General features: G+C 43.3%; 1 protein-coding gene across 1 annotated transcript in view; it reads right to left on the minus strand.

The window, feature by feature from the left end:
- Positions 1 to 19,385, minus strand: part of TENM1 (teneurin transmembrane protein 1) — a gene marked incomplete at its 5' end in the record, with an annotated part of 251,934 nt that overhangs the window by 21,174 nt on the left and 211,375 nt on the right. The window contains 4 exons of the mRNA XM_083372198.1: positions 553 to 725; positions 6,499 to 7,009; positions 10,763 to 11,129; positions 18,195 to 18,349. Coding sequence (XP_083228324.1) covers positions 553 to 725; positions 6,499 to 7,009; positions 10,763 to 11,129; positions 18,195 to 18,349 — 1,206 coding nt within the window. The remainder of the gene's footprint in view (positions 1 to 552; positions 726 to 6,498; positions 7,010 to 10,762; positions 11,130 to 18,194; positions 18,350 to 19,385) is intronic.

The following is a 19,385-nucleotide window of genomic DNA, read 5'->3' on the forward strand; positions in this document are numbered from 1 at the left end:
AGCCAAGAATGGTTTAAACATGGTTTATTGAATTACCCCGTATTAGTTGACTCCAGCCAAGTTAAAATGTAGTTTCTGGGTTTGGTATTAGGTTAGTTTATGGCATCCAATGATATTCTATTACAGCTACCCTATGACCTACTTCTGTTTTCTATTGATGTTCATAAATTTATTATTCTTTCTCTTGTGCGGTTTATCTGGGACAAGAGACGTTCGATGTCTCTTGTTTTAAAAATGACGTCATCACAGTTAGTTTCCAAGGAGGCCAGCTTTAGTGAGACACAACTTGGTTCTGTCTCTCCCACTGGAGAGAATAAGTTGACTGGATTATGCTCATTGTGTAAAGAAAAAAAAACAGCTTCTGATCTCAAGGCTTCTTATAGTTGTCATCTTATTATTCAGAACTTGCTTGATCAGATCTTCTGAGTAACCTGTAGGAGCCAATATAATGAGCTACCTTGCTTTGGTTTGAAAAATATATTCAGAAGAATGCTAAAACCTATGAGATCAAAGACGGAAGGAGCAACAACAACCAGGATGCATTTTGCCTACCTTGTTTTAAAGTATAAATAGTTGAGGTAGCTGAAAAGTTAGTTTCTGTAATCACGTTTTCCCTATTTGAAGCGTCAATTTCTATTCTCATCAGTTTTTCAATATCACCATGGAAACTGCTGACTTCTCCAGTGGGGAAAGTTGCATTGGTTAAATGACCATCAGAATCATACCTAGGAAAATAAAAAGAGCACGGGTAAATGAAGTATAGAAGGAAGGAAGGAAGGAAGGAAGGAAGGAAGGAAGGAAGGAAGGAAGGAAGGAAGGAAGGAAGGAAGGAAGGAAGGAAGGAAGGAAGGAGAAAATAAGAAGGGAGGGAAGAGGAATGGGTGGGAGGGAGGGAGGAATTAAGTAATTAAGAATAGAAAGAAGGAAGGGAGGAGAAATGGAAGGAAGGAAAAATAGAAAGGAAGGAATGGAGGGAGGGAGGAAGGAAAAATAGAAGGGAGGGAAGAGGAATAGAAGGAGGAAGGTGTACCCATATCAAGCCAACATTTTATTATGTTCATCGACAGAGGAATGGAGTTAGAGACAGACAGACAGACAGACAGACAGACAGATAAGATTCTGGTATGAATCAGCATTTGTTCTCTTTTTGAGTGCTAATTTTGCTCAAAAGCAACCCATTCTTTCCCTAGCTATCAAGAGAGTCTGGATTGGCTAGCCCAGAGTGAACTCATAGCATTTCCACTTACTTACCTGCTGTTTTCAGCTGGCTGCTGCCTGCAATAATAAAGCCTTTTGCTTTCCACAATGACATTACAAGCTGCTTCGGGATCCTCTTTTGGCTGAAGAGCTGGGTCAAAATGTGCCCCATACGTAGAATGGCTACTCTTTACAGGGATTAAGAAGTCACTCTGCATTCCCAGGAGAACAGTTGCCCTGTGGAGGCTTTTCACAGCTGGTGGAGCCAACTGCAAAACCAACACTTTTGGAAAACAAGGGTTTTATTTCAGCCCTAGCATCCCAGCTTATTATTATCATTTTTATTTCTTTATGGCCAGAGAGACGTTTTTCCAAAGGAAGCTTTCAGCATTTTTTTTCTTAGATGCTTATAAGTCTAGGTGGGCACACAGGCCCACCTACGTAATCATGACGATGTTAAAAGCCACAGCAATACAGGTAGTCCTCAACTTACAACTGTTCATTTAGTGACCCGCTTTGCTTTCGAGAAATGTGTGCGACACTGTTTGGCTCAAGAGACTTTTCATCCCTGGTGCCTCTGTTCATAAATAAGATCATGGGGTTCCGGGGGCCGCATTCGATGGAAAGTATAGAGAACTGTACTTTAAGACTTTGTTTTTTTAAAAGAGTCCTTTCTCATCGTGGGCTAATTCATTTTAGATTTAACACACCCTTGTTGCAACTTTCAAGATTTTATTGCCACTTCTTTTGCCTTGTCTTATAAGGCAACTTGCTTAACCCATTGGCGAGGAGGCAATCGTGTACGTAAAGGTAATTCAAAAATAATAATGGTGAATTTGCAACCACCAAACAACGGCACAGTAAGCCTTGGTTTTCCAGCCCGAGTTTGATGTAACACAGAGATGCCACAAGAGGTCACTCTGTGCTAAGAAAAAGGGAATTTAAAAGAAAACAGGATTCTTCTCCCTAAAATGTTTAACATTTTCTATCTTGAATGGCTGAGAGTTCAAAATGCTGTCAGAAACATATCGAGGGTTTTAGACAATGCCCAGGAGGAGGAGTGTCCAGGTTTATGAATTGCAGCGTTGCAGAGCCATCAGATCTACACGTCTAGGGTGTGCTACTGGCATGGTTTATGTCTTCTAGCTAAGGCTTCACAGCACCGATGAGAAGTGATGACAGCTCTTCTGGGCCTCCTGATGGGAAATCCAGCTGTCCATTTCCAGCTGTTCAGGGTTTTTTCCCCCTCCCCTTGTATCCCGTTGGTTTAAAGCCAGACTGCCAAAGCTGCTTTTTTCACTGGGGATTCAAGCATTTGCTGGTCTACCACGAGCTGATCAGAAGAGCTGATATCTTGATAACAAGGCCAGAAGGTAGATCAGGCAATTCCCTGCAATTCCCTTCCCAGCTCTGCGCTCATTTATTCGTGAAGAGATGAATCCCTCTGAGTCAGAGGCTGCCCATCCTGTGCCGCTGAGTATTTAGTTAGAGGTTTTCAGATTTTTCTTTTGGCTCGCTATTCTCCATCCCACTCGACCTCAACAGAGGAATGACATGGAAGGGAAGTGGACCACATTGCAAAATGACCCTTTGCTTTCGAGTAAACTCTGTGTATCAACGTTGCAAAGGAATTTGGCTGAAGCCATTTCTACTTCGTTTTCGGTTGCCACAGAATTGAGAAGGGGGGGGGAATGTGCACTTTTAAGTTTAGACAAAACAATAAATTGTCCTGTGGGAACCAAGGTCATTGCTGCTTGAGTTTTGGCAGGCTGAAGCTTCTGTTAGAAAGCCTGCCAAAGTAGATTATTACTGGGGAATGTGATTTATGAATATTGGTAGTGGGGGGTGGGTGGGTGTTGGGAAGTTCAACTTTATAGCATTGTAAGCTTTGGGAGGGAACTTCAGTCTTGGTTTCACTTTTGATCCTGCTGATGCTATGTAGCCATTAAATATGTTCTTTAGGGTAGGGGTCCTCAACCTTGGCAGGTTTAAGACTTGTGGACTTCAACTCCCAGAATTCCTCAGCCAGCTGAGGAAGTTGCCAAGGCTGAGGACCCCTGCTTTAGAGAAACCTCTTGCCTTGGAGTTCTGATTTTTCTGGTCTCATCTATCGGAACCATGACAGTGTGCAACACTGTTTGGCTCAAGGAACTCTTTCATTCCTGGCTTGTGTGGAAATGCACTATAAGAATAATTAGGGATAGGGTTTGTTTTGGAAAAGATTTGGAATCTTTGAAGGACATTGTGGCAGATGTCGTAGGCAGCTGCAAGGCTTAAGGCACCTCTTTCACCTCTTAAAACCCATCTCCATCCCAATGTATCAGAAAGGACAAACATTTCGTTCCGTTCCACCTGGGAAGGTTCTGGGGAACCACGTGGAATCTATAGGACACCTTTTGTACCATTGTTTTTGAGGATGTTTGTGGGTCCACGTGACATCCTTGAGCATAGAACCAGCTAGTAGCAGCAGCAGATTAGAATCTTGTTGGAAATTATGTCCACTGACTCATGAAAGCATCAAGACAAACCATCAGGAGAGAGGAGAAAAAAAACCAGCCTGGGATTCAGGGGATGTTTTCTCAGGATGACACACACAATGGGTAACCATACAACGTATCAAAAAATAACTGACTGTTCAACAACTAACATGAGATATGAAAAGGATAACGCTGCCATACATCAAAAACATCTCAGAAATAATCAAGATTATTGCAACCACAGGGCATCACTGTAGCACACAAACTGGCTAAAGCCCTCCAAAACATGTCGAATGAATCATAAGACCCAGAAGACCAAGAAAAAAAAACACCAGAAATCATTTACAGCACATAGTATGAAGACTATTACAGCCACTATGTAGGACAGATGGGCAGAAGACTAGCAGAGGGTGTCCCTGAATATCAACCAGCAGTTAGAAAACACAAGGAAAACTCCTTAATTTCATAACGCATGGACAGACGTAATCATAGTTTCATCTGGACCATGTTACATCCAAAAAAGCTAGGGAATACCTGGAAGCTTGGCATTCAGTTCTCCGAGGAATTCTTACTGAGAGATGAAATGATGGAAGGGACTGAAGTTGCGAGAACCTTAGGGGAAAGTGACCACGTCAAAGGTCTCCTGCCTGAGCAGGGGGGGTTGGACTAGAAGTCCTCCATGGTCCCTTCCAACTCCGTTATTCAGAAAAAGCAGCCATCAACAGGCACATAGAGATAAACAACATTTACACATGATAAAAAGAGAGAAATAAAAAGCTAAGAAGAAAACAACAAAAACCAGAACACCTGCTTGCTAGCATCCAACACGCACATAAACAGAAATTAACCCAGAATTAACACCAGACAACAATCAAGCAGAAAACGATAACTTAATCAAACAACTACCAAAGAGAAAGATCACTCCCAACAACACTGAGAGGACAAGCTAGCATAAATAAATAGAGAACAAATCCCACTCTCATTAGCACTGATGATGTTATCTAGTTGGGTCGTGGAATGTCTGCAAGAAAACCACCAAGCTCAGAGAGCAACAAGGAGTCCACAGTTCAGCCCTGAGCTACAGATAATTCTCTTCTATTGGTACTTAAATAAAAGCTCAGCCTCAGCTACAGATTTCACCGAATAGGTTTGGTCTAATCCAGGGGTAGGCAACCTCGGCTCTTTTATGACTCATGGACTTCAACTCCCAGAATTCCTGAGTCAGCTACGCTGACTCAGGAATTCTGGGAGTTGAAGTCCATGAGTCATAAAAGAGCCGAGGTTGCCTACCCCTGGTCTAATCAATTCCAATGTTCTCTTAGCTCTTTTTTTAAAAAAACAACAACAACTGAGCAATCATTCCCCGTCATCTTGCACCTTGAGGGCAAGAGTTTAAAATAAATAAAATGTAAAGCACAAACTATAAATTAATCTGCCATTTTGTAACCAAACTGATTCCACCCATTGATTTTGCTATTTTGGCTTGATCCTACTACCTCTTCTATCCATGCGAAGAGTATGATGAGTGTAAGCCAAGGGTCTTCAAACTTGGCCCTTTTATGACTTGTGGACTTCAACTCCCAGAATTCCTCAGCCAGCATGCCTGGTGAAGACCCCTGGTGTAAGCAGTCAGCAAAACCCCACAGGGAGGGTCTGCTCAGGGTTCCGCCGGTGAGAGATTGCCGGCGGGTGACACCCAGGGATAGGGCCTTCTCAGTGGGAGCGCCTGCCCTCTGGAACCAGCTGCCGGTGGAGCTGAGGACTGCCCCCGACCTCCGATCATTCCGCCGGGGCCTGAAGACCTGGCTCTTTGAGCTCTCAGGCCCAGGCTGAGGAGAAATTTTTAACTGGGGTTTTTAAGTGTACAGGGTGAATTTAATATTTTTAACTGGTTTTTAACTTTTGTATGTTTTGATTTTTAATTCCCTGTAAACCGCCCTGAGTCCTCAGGGAAAGGGCGGTATACAAATGTAATAAAATAAAATAAATAAATAAATAAAATTGGCTTCGACAGACTATTTGATCAAAAAGGGGTCTGTTTAGACTCTTACATTATTTGTGTTTGCTGTGCACTGCCCAGGATTACACTGTATAAAATGGGTATCTATATAAATCTTATAAATAAATAAATGCATACATAAATAAATAACAGTTGCACTTCCTGATACAGATATAGAGCTCATAGGGGGCCATGTAGATCTTATAAATAAATGAACAAGTAACTATTGCATTGTATATGTGACATAAAATGGAGGTTTTTGATTAGGTGTGCAGGCGCACCTAATCTCAACCAAATCAACTTTTTTGAATGGATGAATTCCTCCGCAAGGTTGAATGTGACTAATAAACTCAGTCAAGGTGTTTTAAGATTTCTGAATTAATACAGCAATAGAAATAACACTTAGACTTATATACCGCTTCATAGTGCTTTACAGCCCTCTCTAAGTGGGTTAAAGAGTCAGCATATTATCCCTAACAATCTAGGTCCTCATTTTACCAACCTCAGAAGCATGGAAGGCTGGGTCAACCTTGAGTTGGTCAGGATCGAACTCCAGGCAGTTGGCAGAATTAGCCTGCAATACTGCATCCAAACCACTGCACCACCACGTCTCTTTAAACCCCAATTTTTGTTGGATGAAAAGTGAAACATTTTATAGGGAAGAAACAAAATGGCTCTAATGCATGATATCACGTACCTTGCAGACTGGGAAGTACTACGGACAAGATGGATTTTTGATAGTGGAATGAGGGGAAAATAATTTTCTAGGCTAAGCAGTTGTTTTGCAATGGTTTGATAAAAATGCTTAAGGAAGGGTTTACTTACTCGTAAACTGTTGTCCATCCATACTCGTTGCTTTTGGTGGCAAGAAGTCCAGTGGTGCCAGGATAGGTCATTAGGGCTAAATTGTAGCCCTGAGCATAAACTCTTTTGAGAATGCCATTGCTACTGATGGTCAGCCAGTATACCTGCCCTCCAGGCATCACCATCCAGAGAGGTAAGCCACTGGCGTCCCTTCGTATATGTACCGAGTGGCCATTGTTGCTGGTAATGGTGCCGAGTTCACCTTCCCCGTTATACGTGAAGTTATACAGAAAGTCTCTCGTAATCAGATTGAGGGTGCGCAAGTGTGTTCCATTGTTCGTGAATTGATACAGTTCTTGATCAGCTGGAGAGGCTATCTCATAAATATTGGCATCATTGAGATGAGGCTTATTTTGGCTAACAGCACGGATGCGGATGTTCCCAAGGTCAGCGATGTACAAAGTGCCATCAGGAGACACAGCAAGGGAAGATGGAGCTTTGAGCTTTGCGTCTTTAGCGTATCCACCATCACCTGAAGAATAGGAAGAAACAATGTCGACCATGCAAATCTGCAATGGCTAGCATGTCAAAATAAAGAAAGACTAGGGATGAGATGAGAGCAGTATTCCAGTATTTGAGAGGCTTCTCCAAAGAAGAGGGGGCCAAACTATTCACCAAAGCACCAGAGGGCAGGACAAGAAACCATGTTTGGAAACTAATCAAGGAGAGAAGCAACTTGGAATTAAGGAGAAACTTCCTAACAGTGAGGACAATTAAACCAGTGGAACAGTTTGCCTCCAAAAGTTGTGGGTGCTTCATCTTTGGAGGCATTTAAGAAGAGACTGGATAGGCACTTGTCTCAAATTGTATCTTGCTTGAGCAGGGGGTTGGACTAGAAGACCTCCAAGGTGCCTTTCAGCTCTATTCTGATTATTCTGAGGACCCAGATTGTTGGGGGCAATTAAGCTGACTTTGTAATAATGCCGCTTGGGGTGTGTGTGAAAGCCCTAATAAGCAGGCATATACATAGAATGAAGGCTACTGCTAAGCTTGTAAGCCGCCCTGAGTCTTCGGAGAAGGGCGGGATATAAATGGAATTAAAATAAAATAAAATAAATAAAAATAAATAAATGCAAATTATCCCAAAGGTGCTTTCTAAAAGGCACCTGGACTTTCTTGGTTTTTCTCCCCACTTAAAAAAGTTTCGCTTTTCATCCAAGTTCTTCACTGAAGAAGCTTCTTGGATGAGAAGAGAAAGATTTTCAAGGGAAAAAAACCAAGGAAGTCCAGTTGCCTTTTTGAAACTTGACAGCACCTTTGGGACAATGATGACCTGGAAGATTGAGAATCTCCATAGACATTAATGCAAACGTCATTATGACAGGATGAAAAAGCTAGGTGATCTTCAACTGTCAATATTGTTATGACTGACAAAAGCATTAGAATAGAATAGGGACCTTGGAGGTCTTCTAGTCCAGCCCCCTGCTCAAGCAGGAGAACCTATACCGTCTCAGACAGGTGAATGTCTAGTCTCTTCTTAAATACTCTAATATTTTCTTCCAAAAATTTATAGCCACCAGGGAACAGTTCTCAGAATATATAATTGAATAGTAGTGATATCCTGTTTGATACTTTATTGCAGTGTTTCTCAGCCTTGACAACTTTAAGATGTGTGGACTTCAACTCCCAAAATTCCCCAACAAGCCAAGTTAAAGTTGCCAAGGTTAAGAAATACTACTTTATGGAGTCAAAGTTGGAAAAAACCATTGTCACCATTGAATACAACCTTCAAATCAAGTTGTCTCTAGCCCACTTGAGCAGCTCCAAAGAATAGGGTTGTCCATCACTATGTTCCACTCTTTAAATATTTTTAGAATTGGGATATATTTGCCTAACTTCATTTAGCTCTTGGTTGCATTCCCACACAATGGCGAGCCAGGGATTTTTCAAACTATCCTTAAAACATGCCACAACAGTTTGATCTCCATGGAACAATAACCCAGAATGGGTAGATATAGGATCCATGGTAAGCTCCACACAAAATGATTGTACTGTGATTTATGATTATATCCAACTCTGGTTGATGAGAGCTGCATGCACAACCCTGCTGTTTTGGAAACATGTACATTCCAAGCTGACAAAAACCCAGTGACAATCACAGCAGAAATCATTACATTGGCAGCATTAACACTCTCATCCAGAAATGCAATGACATGTTGAATCAAAATCCTTTTATGCTGTAAGTGAAGAGAACCCAGAGATCTCTGATTTAGACCAATATGAATAGGAAGTTTAGATACGTATCATAGTTGATGTTTGCTTGTTTGTTTATCTATCACACTTCTTAACCGCCCCTCTCTCTCAAGAGAGGTGCTCTGGGCGATATATATATTATATATATATATTAAAGGGAACACTTAAACAACACAATGTACTGTATTTAATAGTAGGATGTCTTATCTTGTGTTAAAAAACATTGTAAAACTGCAAAAAAATAAAATAAAAAAGAAGAATTCCAATTGGTATCAATGAGTTAATTCTTCCCAACCACCATGTTAAGATTTACTCTGAATAAGTCTGGTGCAAGCAAGCAGAACACTCCAAGAATGGACTAAATATTCATTATTATTATTTGTTAAATTTATTTGTCATCCATCTGGCCTCAAGAAGGCTCCACTTCTATTTCTGTATAGGTTTCTTTGTTGTTGATCTTGCCAGATTGTCTGTCTTCCTTTTGGAAAGAGCAAATATAGATCTAAGGGTTTCACCTCAAAATGTTTCCTCTCCTGAATGGACTCAAAGCTGGAATGTTTTTGAACTCTCCCTCAGCCAGGGGTTCCACCACAGAATTGTTAATCACCTTCCTCATCACCTGAATTATAAAACCACAGAATCATAGAATCCTAGGGCTAGAAGAATTGTTTGGAGGACTTCCTAGTCCAGGGGTAGGCAACCTCGGCTCTTTTATGACTCATGGACTTCAACTCCCAGAATTTCTGAGTCAGCTAGGAGTTGAAGTCCATGAGTCATAAAAGAGCCGAGGTTGCCTACCCCTGGACTAGTCCAAAGCTGGAGTCCTTATACCACCTATTGATAATGGAACACAGTTGTTCTATCTCTTCTCCTACAGAGCAGGATCATTGCATTGACACAGAAGAATCAGTATGATTGCAATCCTCCAGCTGACTAATTATTTCGTTTCTAAAAAAAAAAGAAGAAGCCAATTTTGCAATTAAGATAATGTCATTCATCCCGTCACACTACCTTGTTTTTAAAGCATGTGAACTCTTTGCCCTTCTACCAGGCAAAGCACCAGGCAGGGGAGTTGAAGTCCACATTAATGTCGGTAATACAACTGTCCTTTCTAACCCTAGAAATACAGGAGCAACATTTGGATTCAGAGAGCAGACAAGAGAGACTTGGAAGGGTGAATCCTCACATTCTCCAAACAGTGAAACTAAATATACGGTCATGATTTTGTGAGAACTTAATTGTTTTGTTTTCAAACATCCCACTTTCAAAATAGGGTGCTTGCTCCTGGACAGAGTGCTTCCATCATTCCAAACTGAGGCTTAAAACTGGCACAAAAAACAAATTTAACATTCAGGGAGGAGATTAGAATACATCTGGGAAACTCATGTGCCTAATTAAAGCAAAGGGATTCCATTGTCAGGCTTCGAAAACCAAGAAAGACACAGTGAAACTTTTGGACTTGTGCTGGAGCCCATCCTCAGGAAACCTCTCTATTGGAAAGTGACAGGAGGAGGAGGAGGAGGAAGACGAGGAAGAGGAGGAAGAGGAGGAGGAGGAGGAGGAGAAGAAGAAGAAGACGAAGAGGAGGAGGAGGAGGAGGAGAAGAAGATGATGATTCCCTGAGGATGGACTCCAGCACAAGTCCAAAAGCTCCGAAGACTAAACCTCTAGTTCCAGTGACTGACCTGGACTGGATCCTGCAACATTATTCTGGGACACGCATATTTGCCTTCATTTGTGAGTTTCCTTTATTGCTCCTCACCCACAGACAGAAATCTTACCAAACTAAAGTAGACTACTTGCACCACAAAACATAAACTCTGGGAACTATTAGGGATGAATCCTTTTCACCCTTTTTCTCCCTGAACTACATGGTCTTTTGCTCCTCCAGAATGCCCTCCTTCCCTCCTGGGAATCTGGACAACATTCCATCACACCCCTATGGGTACAACCTACTTATGCAATCAACCATCATTTAAACCATCACTTAAATCGGGGGGGGGGGAGGCAGGGGAATTCAATCACCACTTGCCTGAGAAGCAGTCACAGTTGGGATCAATCTTACAATCACAATCTGTCGGTGCTCCAGCAATGACAGAGATTTCTCCATTGGTTGTGACCTGCTGGATGCGGTTGATCTTCCTTTCATCTGTCTCGGCAATGTACAACACACCGCTGTGAGAGACGCCGACAGCACGGGCTGATTCGAGGGTGGAATGGATGGCCACTTTGCTGACCAGCACGTGGTCAACACCCGGAACTTGGCAGTGAATTGGGCGGCCCGCAATGATGCGAACCCGCCTGTTCTGAGAAATTTGCAGGACGATGTTGTTGTCCAGCACATATAATGAGTTGTCAAGAGGGTTGACAGCAAGATCTGATGGCCATTCTAAGCGAACCTGCAATGTGAAAAGGAAGAAAAGATATTCACATGTAGTGCAGGGTTGAACTACGGAGTCCTTGAGGCTCTGAGCTTGGTTAGGGTTAGGATCTGAAACATGTTTGCAGACATTTCATTACCGGACTAGGTAACATCATCAGTTGACGTGAGAGTGGAGTTTGCTCCCAGTAGCTTCTCTTGCCAGAGTTGGTAGTGGTCGTGGTTTTGTCTTCATAATTCCATGATTAGGGTATTGTTTTCTGCTTGATTGTTTGTTTGGTCTTAATCCCTCTTTAAGGATTAGCCAATCTTCCTTCCTTCCTTCCTTCCTTCCTTCCTTCCTTCCTTCCTTCCTTCCTTCCTTCCTTCCTCCCTCCCTCCCTTCTCTCTCTCTCTCTCTTTTCTTTTCTTTCTTTCCCACCATTATTATTTTTACAAATAACTCAAGGCGGCAAACAAATCCAATACAGCTTCCTCCTCCAATTTTCCCCACAAAAACAACCTTGTGAGGTGAGTTGAGCTGAGAGAGAATGACTAGCCCAAAGCCACCCAGCCGGCTTTCATGGCTAAGGCGGGACTTGAACTCATGGTCAACTCATGTCGGCTTTGAGGCCCTTAATGTCTTAGTCGTACAGGCACGCTAGTTTAAAAGTGCCATCAAGTTCTTATCCAAAAGGTAGCTTAAGGAATACTTGCTGGTAATTCACAGCTTGAAAGCAACATAATTATTATATGCACAAAAACAGAACTCTTCAAATGCTGCAGGTGGGAAGATGCAGAGCTGGAAGGAACCTACCCGTATATACTTGAGTATAAGCCGACTCGAGTATAAGCCGAGACCCCCAATTTCACCCCCCAAAACTGGAAAAAGTTATTGACTCGAGTATAAGCCGATCCGCCGTTCTGCAAGCCTCTGCCGCCAGCAGAGGCTCGATCCGCCATTTTGCAAGCCTGAATACACAGGAATACCCTGTGTGGCCGCGGCTCTCGGGGAAGCCCTGGCTGTCCGCTTCCTCGCTCCACGCTGCCATTCGGGCCCGTGCGTTCCCCGGGCAAATCGCGGCACCCAGCAGGCGAGGAAACACGCCCGCTCCAGTCGCCCCCCCTTCCCTCAGGAGACGCGAAGCAAGTGACCGCCCGGAGCTTACCGAGGACTTGCGCGCGGCCGAGGCTTCGGTGCTTCCAGGATCGCGCGCACCTCCCCAAACCTCCCCAAACGTCGGCAGGTCTCCGTTCCTCCTGCCGACCTTTGGGGAGGTTTGGGCGCCTCCCCAAACCTCCCCAAACCTCGGCAGGTCTCCGTTCCTGTTTGGGGAGGTTTGGGCGCCTCCCCAAACCTCCCCAAACCTCGGCAGGTCTCCGTTCCTGTTTGGGGAGGTTTGGGCGCCTCCCCAAACCTCCCCAAACCTCGGCAGGTCTCCGTTCCTCCGCGCAGACCTGCCGACGTTTGGGGAGGTTTGGGCGCCTCCCCAAACCTCCCCAAACCTCGGCAGGTCTCCGTTCCTGTTTGGGGAGGTTTGGGCGCCTCCCCAAACCTCCCCAAACCTCGGCAGGTCTCCGTTCCTCCGCGCAGACCTGCCAACCTTTGGGGAGGTTTGGGCGCCTCCCCAAACCTCCCCAAACCTCGGCAGGTTTGCGCGGAGGAACGGAGACCTGCCGAGGTTTGGGCAGGTTTGGGGAGGCGCCCAAACCTCCCCAAACAGGAACGGAGACCTGCCAAGGTTTGGGGAGGTTTGGGGAGGCGCCCAAACCTCCCCAAACGTCGGCAGGTCTGCGCGGAGGAACGGAGACCTGCCGAGGTTTGGGGAGGTTTGGGGAGGCGCCCAAACCTCCCCAAACAGGAACGGAGACCTGCCGAGGTTTGGGGAGGTTTGGGGAGGCGCCCAAACCTCCCCAAACGTCGGCAGGTCTGCGCGGAGGAACGGAGACCTGCCGAGGTTTGGGGAGGCGCCCAAACCTCCCCAAACAGGAACGGAGACCTGCCGAGGTTTGGGGAGGTTTGGGGAGGCGCCCAAACCTCCCCAAACATCGGCAGGTCTGCGCGGAGGAACGGAGACCTGCCGAGGTTTGGGGAGGTTTGGGGAGGCGCCCAAACCTCCCCAAACAGGAACGGAGACCTGCCGAGGTTTGGGGAGGCGCCCAAACCTCCCCAAAGGTCGGCAGGAAGAACGGAGACCTGCCGAGGTTTGGGGAGGTTTGGGGAGGCGCCCAAACCTCCCCAAAGGTCGGCAGGTCTGCGCGGAGGAACGGAGACCTGCCGAGGTTTGGGGAGGCGCCCAAACCTCCCCAAAGGTCGGCAGGAGGAACGGAGACCTGCCGAGGTTTGGGGAGGTTTGGGGAGGCGCCCAAACCTCCCCAAACGTCGGCAGGTCTCCGTTCCTCCGCGCAGTTTTTTTTGTTGACTGGAGTATAAGCCGAAGTGGAATTTTTCAGCCCAAAAAGTGGGCTGAAAAATTCGGCTTATACTCAAGTATATATGGTAGTCACATTCTTTCTAAATATGAAATAAACAACCTTAATCTTCCTACCCAGTATTAACTATGAAGCATAAATTTTGCTTAAATGCATATTGCAAGATTTTTGTCACCCACAAAATCCCAGGGGCAGTAGGGATTTTTTTTTTCATTTTAGAAGGATGCAGTCTGCTTATGAGATTGCTGGATGCAGCTTAGCAAACCTTATGATCCCATGGAGGAAGTGGGGGAGTTGCCCTCAAAAGCCCTTTCTGAAAATTTACAGGTTCCTCAGAACAGAATATAAAGGGACGCAGTGGCTCAGTGGGTTAGGATGCTGAGCTTGTTGATCAGAAGGTCGGCAGTTTGGCGGGTCGAATCCCGAGTGCCGCATAGCAGAGTGAGCGCCTGTTACTCGTCCCAGCTTCTGCCAACCTAGCAGTTCGAAAGCACGTAAAAATGCAAGTAGAAAAATAGGGACCACTATGGTGGGAAGGTAACAGCATTCCGTGCGCCTCTGGCATCTAGTCATGCCGGCCACATGACCACGGAGACGTCCTCGGACAAGCGCTGGCTCTTCGGCTTTGAAACGGAGATGAGCACTGCCCCTAGAGTCAGAAACGACTAGCACGCATGTGCGGGGGAACCTTTACCTTTACAGAACAGAATATACTGTAAGAATAGAGGGATTGGCAAACTGGACCAAAATATTCCCCCCTCCCCTTCAACTCCAGTGATGTCTTGTCCTCTCTTTCAACCAAAAGAATCCTTTTTTTGCAGAAACGTTATTCTAGAGGAAAAAAACCAATGTTTTTCAAAGTTCGGACACATTTTGTAACCTAGTCAAGTAAAGCCCTTGGCAGATTTTTGCAGAAAGGAAAGTGTTGTTTGTAAAACTCAGTTGCCAGCTTGTAACTTGATGCAAATTTAGACATTTATCTGCACACTTTATGCTACTTAAATAGGTCAAGAATGCGCTTGAGTTATTATAATGTAATTTGTGGCTCCAGCAACATTCAGCACTTATTAACCATGTATTATTTGGTGTAAAGTGTTTGACAAGTGATTCAGATGTAGAGGTTTGCTGCCAACTCCAAAGAACCACCCAGACCACAGCCTTCTGTGAGGAGTGACAGGAGAGGTTGATTGAATTGCAAATCAGCACGGATGAAACTTTTCTTTCTGAACATCAGCACCGTCAGATATTTTCAAACCACACAGCTGCACAAGAGTAATGCCATATGAATTTGACTGCATACATTCCAGAGCTGTTGGTCATAAGAATCTGGAAGGTTTGGCAGGTGTAAAGATCTGTTGGGGGCAAAAGTCTTCCTCATGTATTTATTTTTTGCTCGCTTCAGCAAGAACTGGAAACGTATTCAGTAGCCCTTTTGACAACTACAATTCAACGTGACAGAAACTGAGGCTTCTTGTGCTTGCTCTAGTTTACAAAATTATCAAGTTTAAACTAGGATCCTGCCCTAATAGAAGGGCATATTTGTAGCTTGGGGTGAAATGCGAAGTCTATGGTGCTCTCTGAGCCTATTTGATTGCCTGCAGACATTTCGTTACCTAACGAGGTAACATCATCAGTGTGAATGACTGTAGGTTCCTCTACAGTACAGTCAGCTATTACATATAGCATAAGGACTGTGACAGCCATGATGTAGGACATACATGCAAAAGACTAGCAGAGCACATCCATGAATGCCAACGAACAGTCAGAAGACATGGCGAAAACTCAATCTCACAACACATGAATAGACTCCACCAGATTTTCAATTGGGACACTGTGAGCATCCTAGACCAAGCTAAGACCAAAAAAGCTAGGGAATTCATGGAACCTTGGCATTCAGTCAAATTACACATCAGCAGACACATAGAAATAAATCACATTTGCACACCATTCAAAAGAGATAATTAAAAGGCCCAGAAGAAAACAAAAAGACCAGAATACATTATCTCCAGCACACAGATAAGCAGGGATTAATACCAGACAAACAATCAATCAAACAGGTAAGAATACCCTAATCAAGAAACTACCAAGGAGATAACCACAACCGCAGCAACACTGGCAGGGCAAGTTATTTTATATAAATTGGGAGCGGCTCACCCTGATGTTACCTAGTCAAGTAATGAAATGTCTGCAAGTAAACAACCAAGCTCGGCGAGTGTTCTGCCTTTATACAATTCTCCTTCTCTGCATTTTTACTATTTTCCAATTCTTCAGATAAATCCCAAGAGATGCCGTAAAGTGGGAATATTTTCTTTACCCCTGGTAATAATTATGATTTTTTATGATCGCAAATTTGATTTGGGGGCAGCCCAAGGAGGAGTGACGGACAGAAGGACGAAATAAAAATCAAAACAAAATACACCTTGCACCATCTGCCACCTTGCAACAACTCAAAGGAAGATCAGTGAAGAAAATGCTAAAGGAAACTTAAATCCATCCTGACAATGTGGTAGAAATGCAGAAGTCAGAAAAAAAACCTGAAAATCTAGAGCACAGATTTTAATACATTCATGCTACATATTTCCATTTACTAGAGTTCTAAAAACAAAAAGGCCTTTTTGTTAAAGAAAAGGTTCCAAGGACAGATTCCCATTAGGGTGCGGAAACAAGGTTTGAAACTCTTTCGTCAGATCTCTTGAATTTCAAGGACTGCAGATATCTAAAAATGCCCAACAGAGCTGTGTGATAGATGATGGTTTTGGAGATTTTGGAAGTTCAAGTCCTTGACAGTATAGCCAGTGGTCAGAGATGACCGCATTTAGAGCTCATAACATGAAGGTCACCAGTTCTCCATCCCTGACTTGATATTAGGCAAAATTTCTGTTAGAAAAAGAGTAGCTTTGAGTACAATTGAGGAGAAAAAATCCACTATAATTACAGTAAAAAAAAAAGTGAATCATAGGTTGTATCTTCGTAGGGTCAAGACAACTTTTCTTTCAACTATAAAGAAGAAACCAATAAAGGAGAATATTTTAAATGAGGGGTGCTTGGTCCTCTCTGAGCTTAGCTCTTTTCTTGCAAACGTTTCAGTACACAAACTAGGTGACATCATCAGTGCTAGACAAAGGAATGTAGTTTGCAGAGTGGAGGGAGAGAGAAGGAAAGGAACTGTGGGGGTCCTTGGTGCTCTCTGAACTTGTTTGTTTTCTTGCAGATGTTTCATTACCAAAGTAGGAAATGTCCTCACTCCTAGTAAGGAGTGAGGCTTTGCTCTCAGTTTATATTCTAATTGTTTAGTTGATTGTTGGTCTGACATTAATCTGGTAACAATAGCCCAATTGAGGAATGTCAAGGTATTGATTTAACAGCTAACCAACTTATGTAATGTAAGATTTAAGATGTAATGATGGGAATGACTCAGCAGGGTCTGTGTCTCTTTAAGAGCCTTTGTATAAAAGGGAAGGCTCGGCAGATGTGTTTTCTTTCTTCCGTTTTCCTGCTGCAACTGCTGTGTGTTGCAGACTGCTGTATTAACACGTGTATGTATATTGTTCCTGGTGTATGATATTGTAGATAGTGTAATTAATATAAACCACCATTTAATATAGACCACTGTTTACTGTGTTTACTCCTGGTTTATCTCGTGCAATAAGACTGTGCATGCTCTGACAAGGAACTGTCAAACAAGCCAACATTAAACAGTCCAACCAAAGGACCTCTTAAGGCCACTTCCACCAACACTGACAGGGTAAGCCACTAGAATGTAAACTGAGAGCAAAACTTACTCCTTACTAACACTGTTGATCTTACCTAGTTTGGGTAATGAAACATCTGCAAGAAAAGAACCAAGCTCAGGGACCACCAAGGACTCCTTAAAAGAAGGAATTAGGTGGGAAGAATTATTGTAGAGTTGAAGTCCAAGATAGGCAGAGGGCACCAGACTGGGAAAGTTTTCTGGAGTTAAGAAGCAGGTCATTAAGAAGGCCTCAGGGTAGATGTACCTTGTCTTTTTCCTGGGATGCATCTTTCACTTTCTCCCCCATTTCAATGGGCTTAAACTTTGCCACCCAGATAATTTGTTCTTTCTGGTATATACACCAAAAGGAGAATTTTCTACAGACAGAGGCATGTTCTGTAACAACTCAGAACCTTTATCATCAAGCTGTATTACATAGCAGACTCCAATCATACTTACTATTCAAAATAAGAATACAAAACGTACACATGGGATTCCTATAGAAAAATTATACCTTCTTTAAGTCTGCTATTATACATTCCCATCTCTCAGGTGGATTTACTGGCTACGGAGTGGTTCCCAAGCTCCGGGAATACCTTCCGGATTCTACTGAAGTTTAATTCTCCCGTAATCTCATTAAAGTTAATGAGGATGAAAAATTATCTGGCTTTCAGATTTATCCCAATCAAGTCTTTACCGTCCTGTTTTGAGTCTTGGGAGATTTCAGCTGAAGTCACTGTACAATACATAAAATATGTTATATGCTGAATGCATTGGAAAGTATGGTCAACTTCACTTGGGAGAGTTCAGAAATGATCTTCGAGTAAGCTCCGTGAGTCAATGTGACAGAGGTATTTGTTAATGTCTAATTTTGACATGCAAAGTGCAACTGGTTTCCAGACTGAACAGTAACGATGTATGGAAATGATTTGCGTCTACCTGAGAGATGTCCATGCTGGCATCGCAGCGAAGAGGCTGGGTTGAGGTGAGGCCATTTGAGCCTATTAACGTGGTGATCTGCCCACTTCCATCGATCTTGCGAATTGTGGTGCCGTCTACAAAATAAATGAAGCCATGCTTATCGACGGTGATACCTGTTGGGAAAAAGGAAAGAAAATTCAGCAGCAGGATTAGGAGGGAATAGGACTATAAATGCAAGATGGAAGGAGACCATCCAGCAAGGCATAACATTAAAGGAGGACATGGCTGAAGCATCTGACCTCTCTTATACTACTTGGAGGACCCTGAATAGGTTGAGAGTTGGAGTGCCTAAATGTAAAACCAATATGCTCAAGCAGAGGCTCTTAGCGGATAACAACATGCTGTGTGAATGTGGAGAGATGCTGGTATGTTGGCTACTACCAGAAACAGGTGTTGACAATGAGTTGTTTTTGGCCAATGACAAGGCCAGGAAGGTGACTTTGGTCTGGCAGTTTAAAGTTATCTAGGAAGAAGAAGAAGAAGAAGAAGAAGAAGAAGAAGAAGAAGAAGAAGAAGAAGAAGAAGAAGAAGAAGAAGAAGAAGAAGAAGAAGAAGAAGAAGAAGAAGAAGAAGAAGAAGAAGAGGAGGAGGAGGAGGAGGAGGAGGAGGAGGAGGAGGAGGAGGAGGAGGAGGAGAATAATAATAATAATTTAGTTCAGAAGCCCTTCATTGTTTTTACCGTGATTTATTAGTCTGCTGTGCTTTTAAATGTATGAACCTGATATCAAAGAAAACGGTCATGTCCAGTAAACATTCTTGATTTTTATCAATATATTTTACCATTATGAAGAATGTATGAAGTAACCCGATTGGGGGGGGGAAGCAGAGGTCAAAACAAAACATTTCACAAACTGGAGATTAGTCTATTAAACCGTACTTGGACATCAGTTGACTGAGGAAATAACAATTCTGAACAAGATTGAGTTTGAAATGCTTCTAAAATATCCAAACTTTGTTTTAAAAAGTTTAAATGTTCAGTTTTGTATTAATCAGAAAACAGCCTACAGGTGGAATGTTCCTGGTCAGCTCAACCAATACAAGAAGTCTTTGAGAACCATCTTCTGAGTTTTGTGGAGTTATGGACCAGATAGACAACTTTCTCAACAATTGCTGAAAATTTATGGAATTTTCTGTCTCTGAAGATATATC

The sequence above is a fragment of the Vipera ursinii genome (genome assembly GCF_947247035.1).
Source record: "Vipera ursinii genome assembly, chromosome: 12".
NCBI lineage: Eukaryota > Metazoa > Chordata > Lepidosauria > Squamata > Viperidae > Vipera > Vipera ursinii.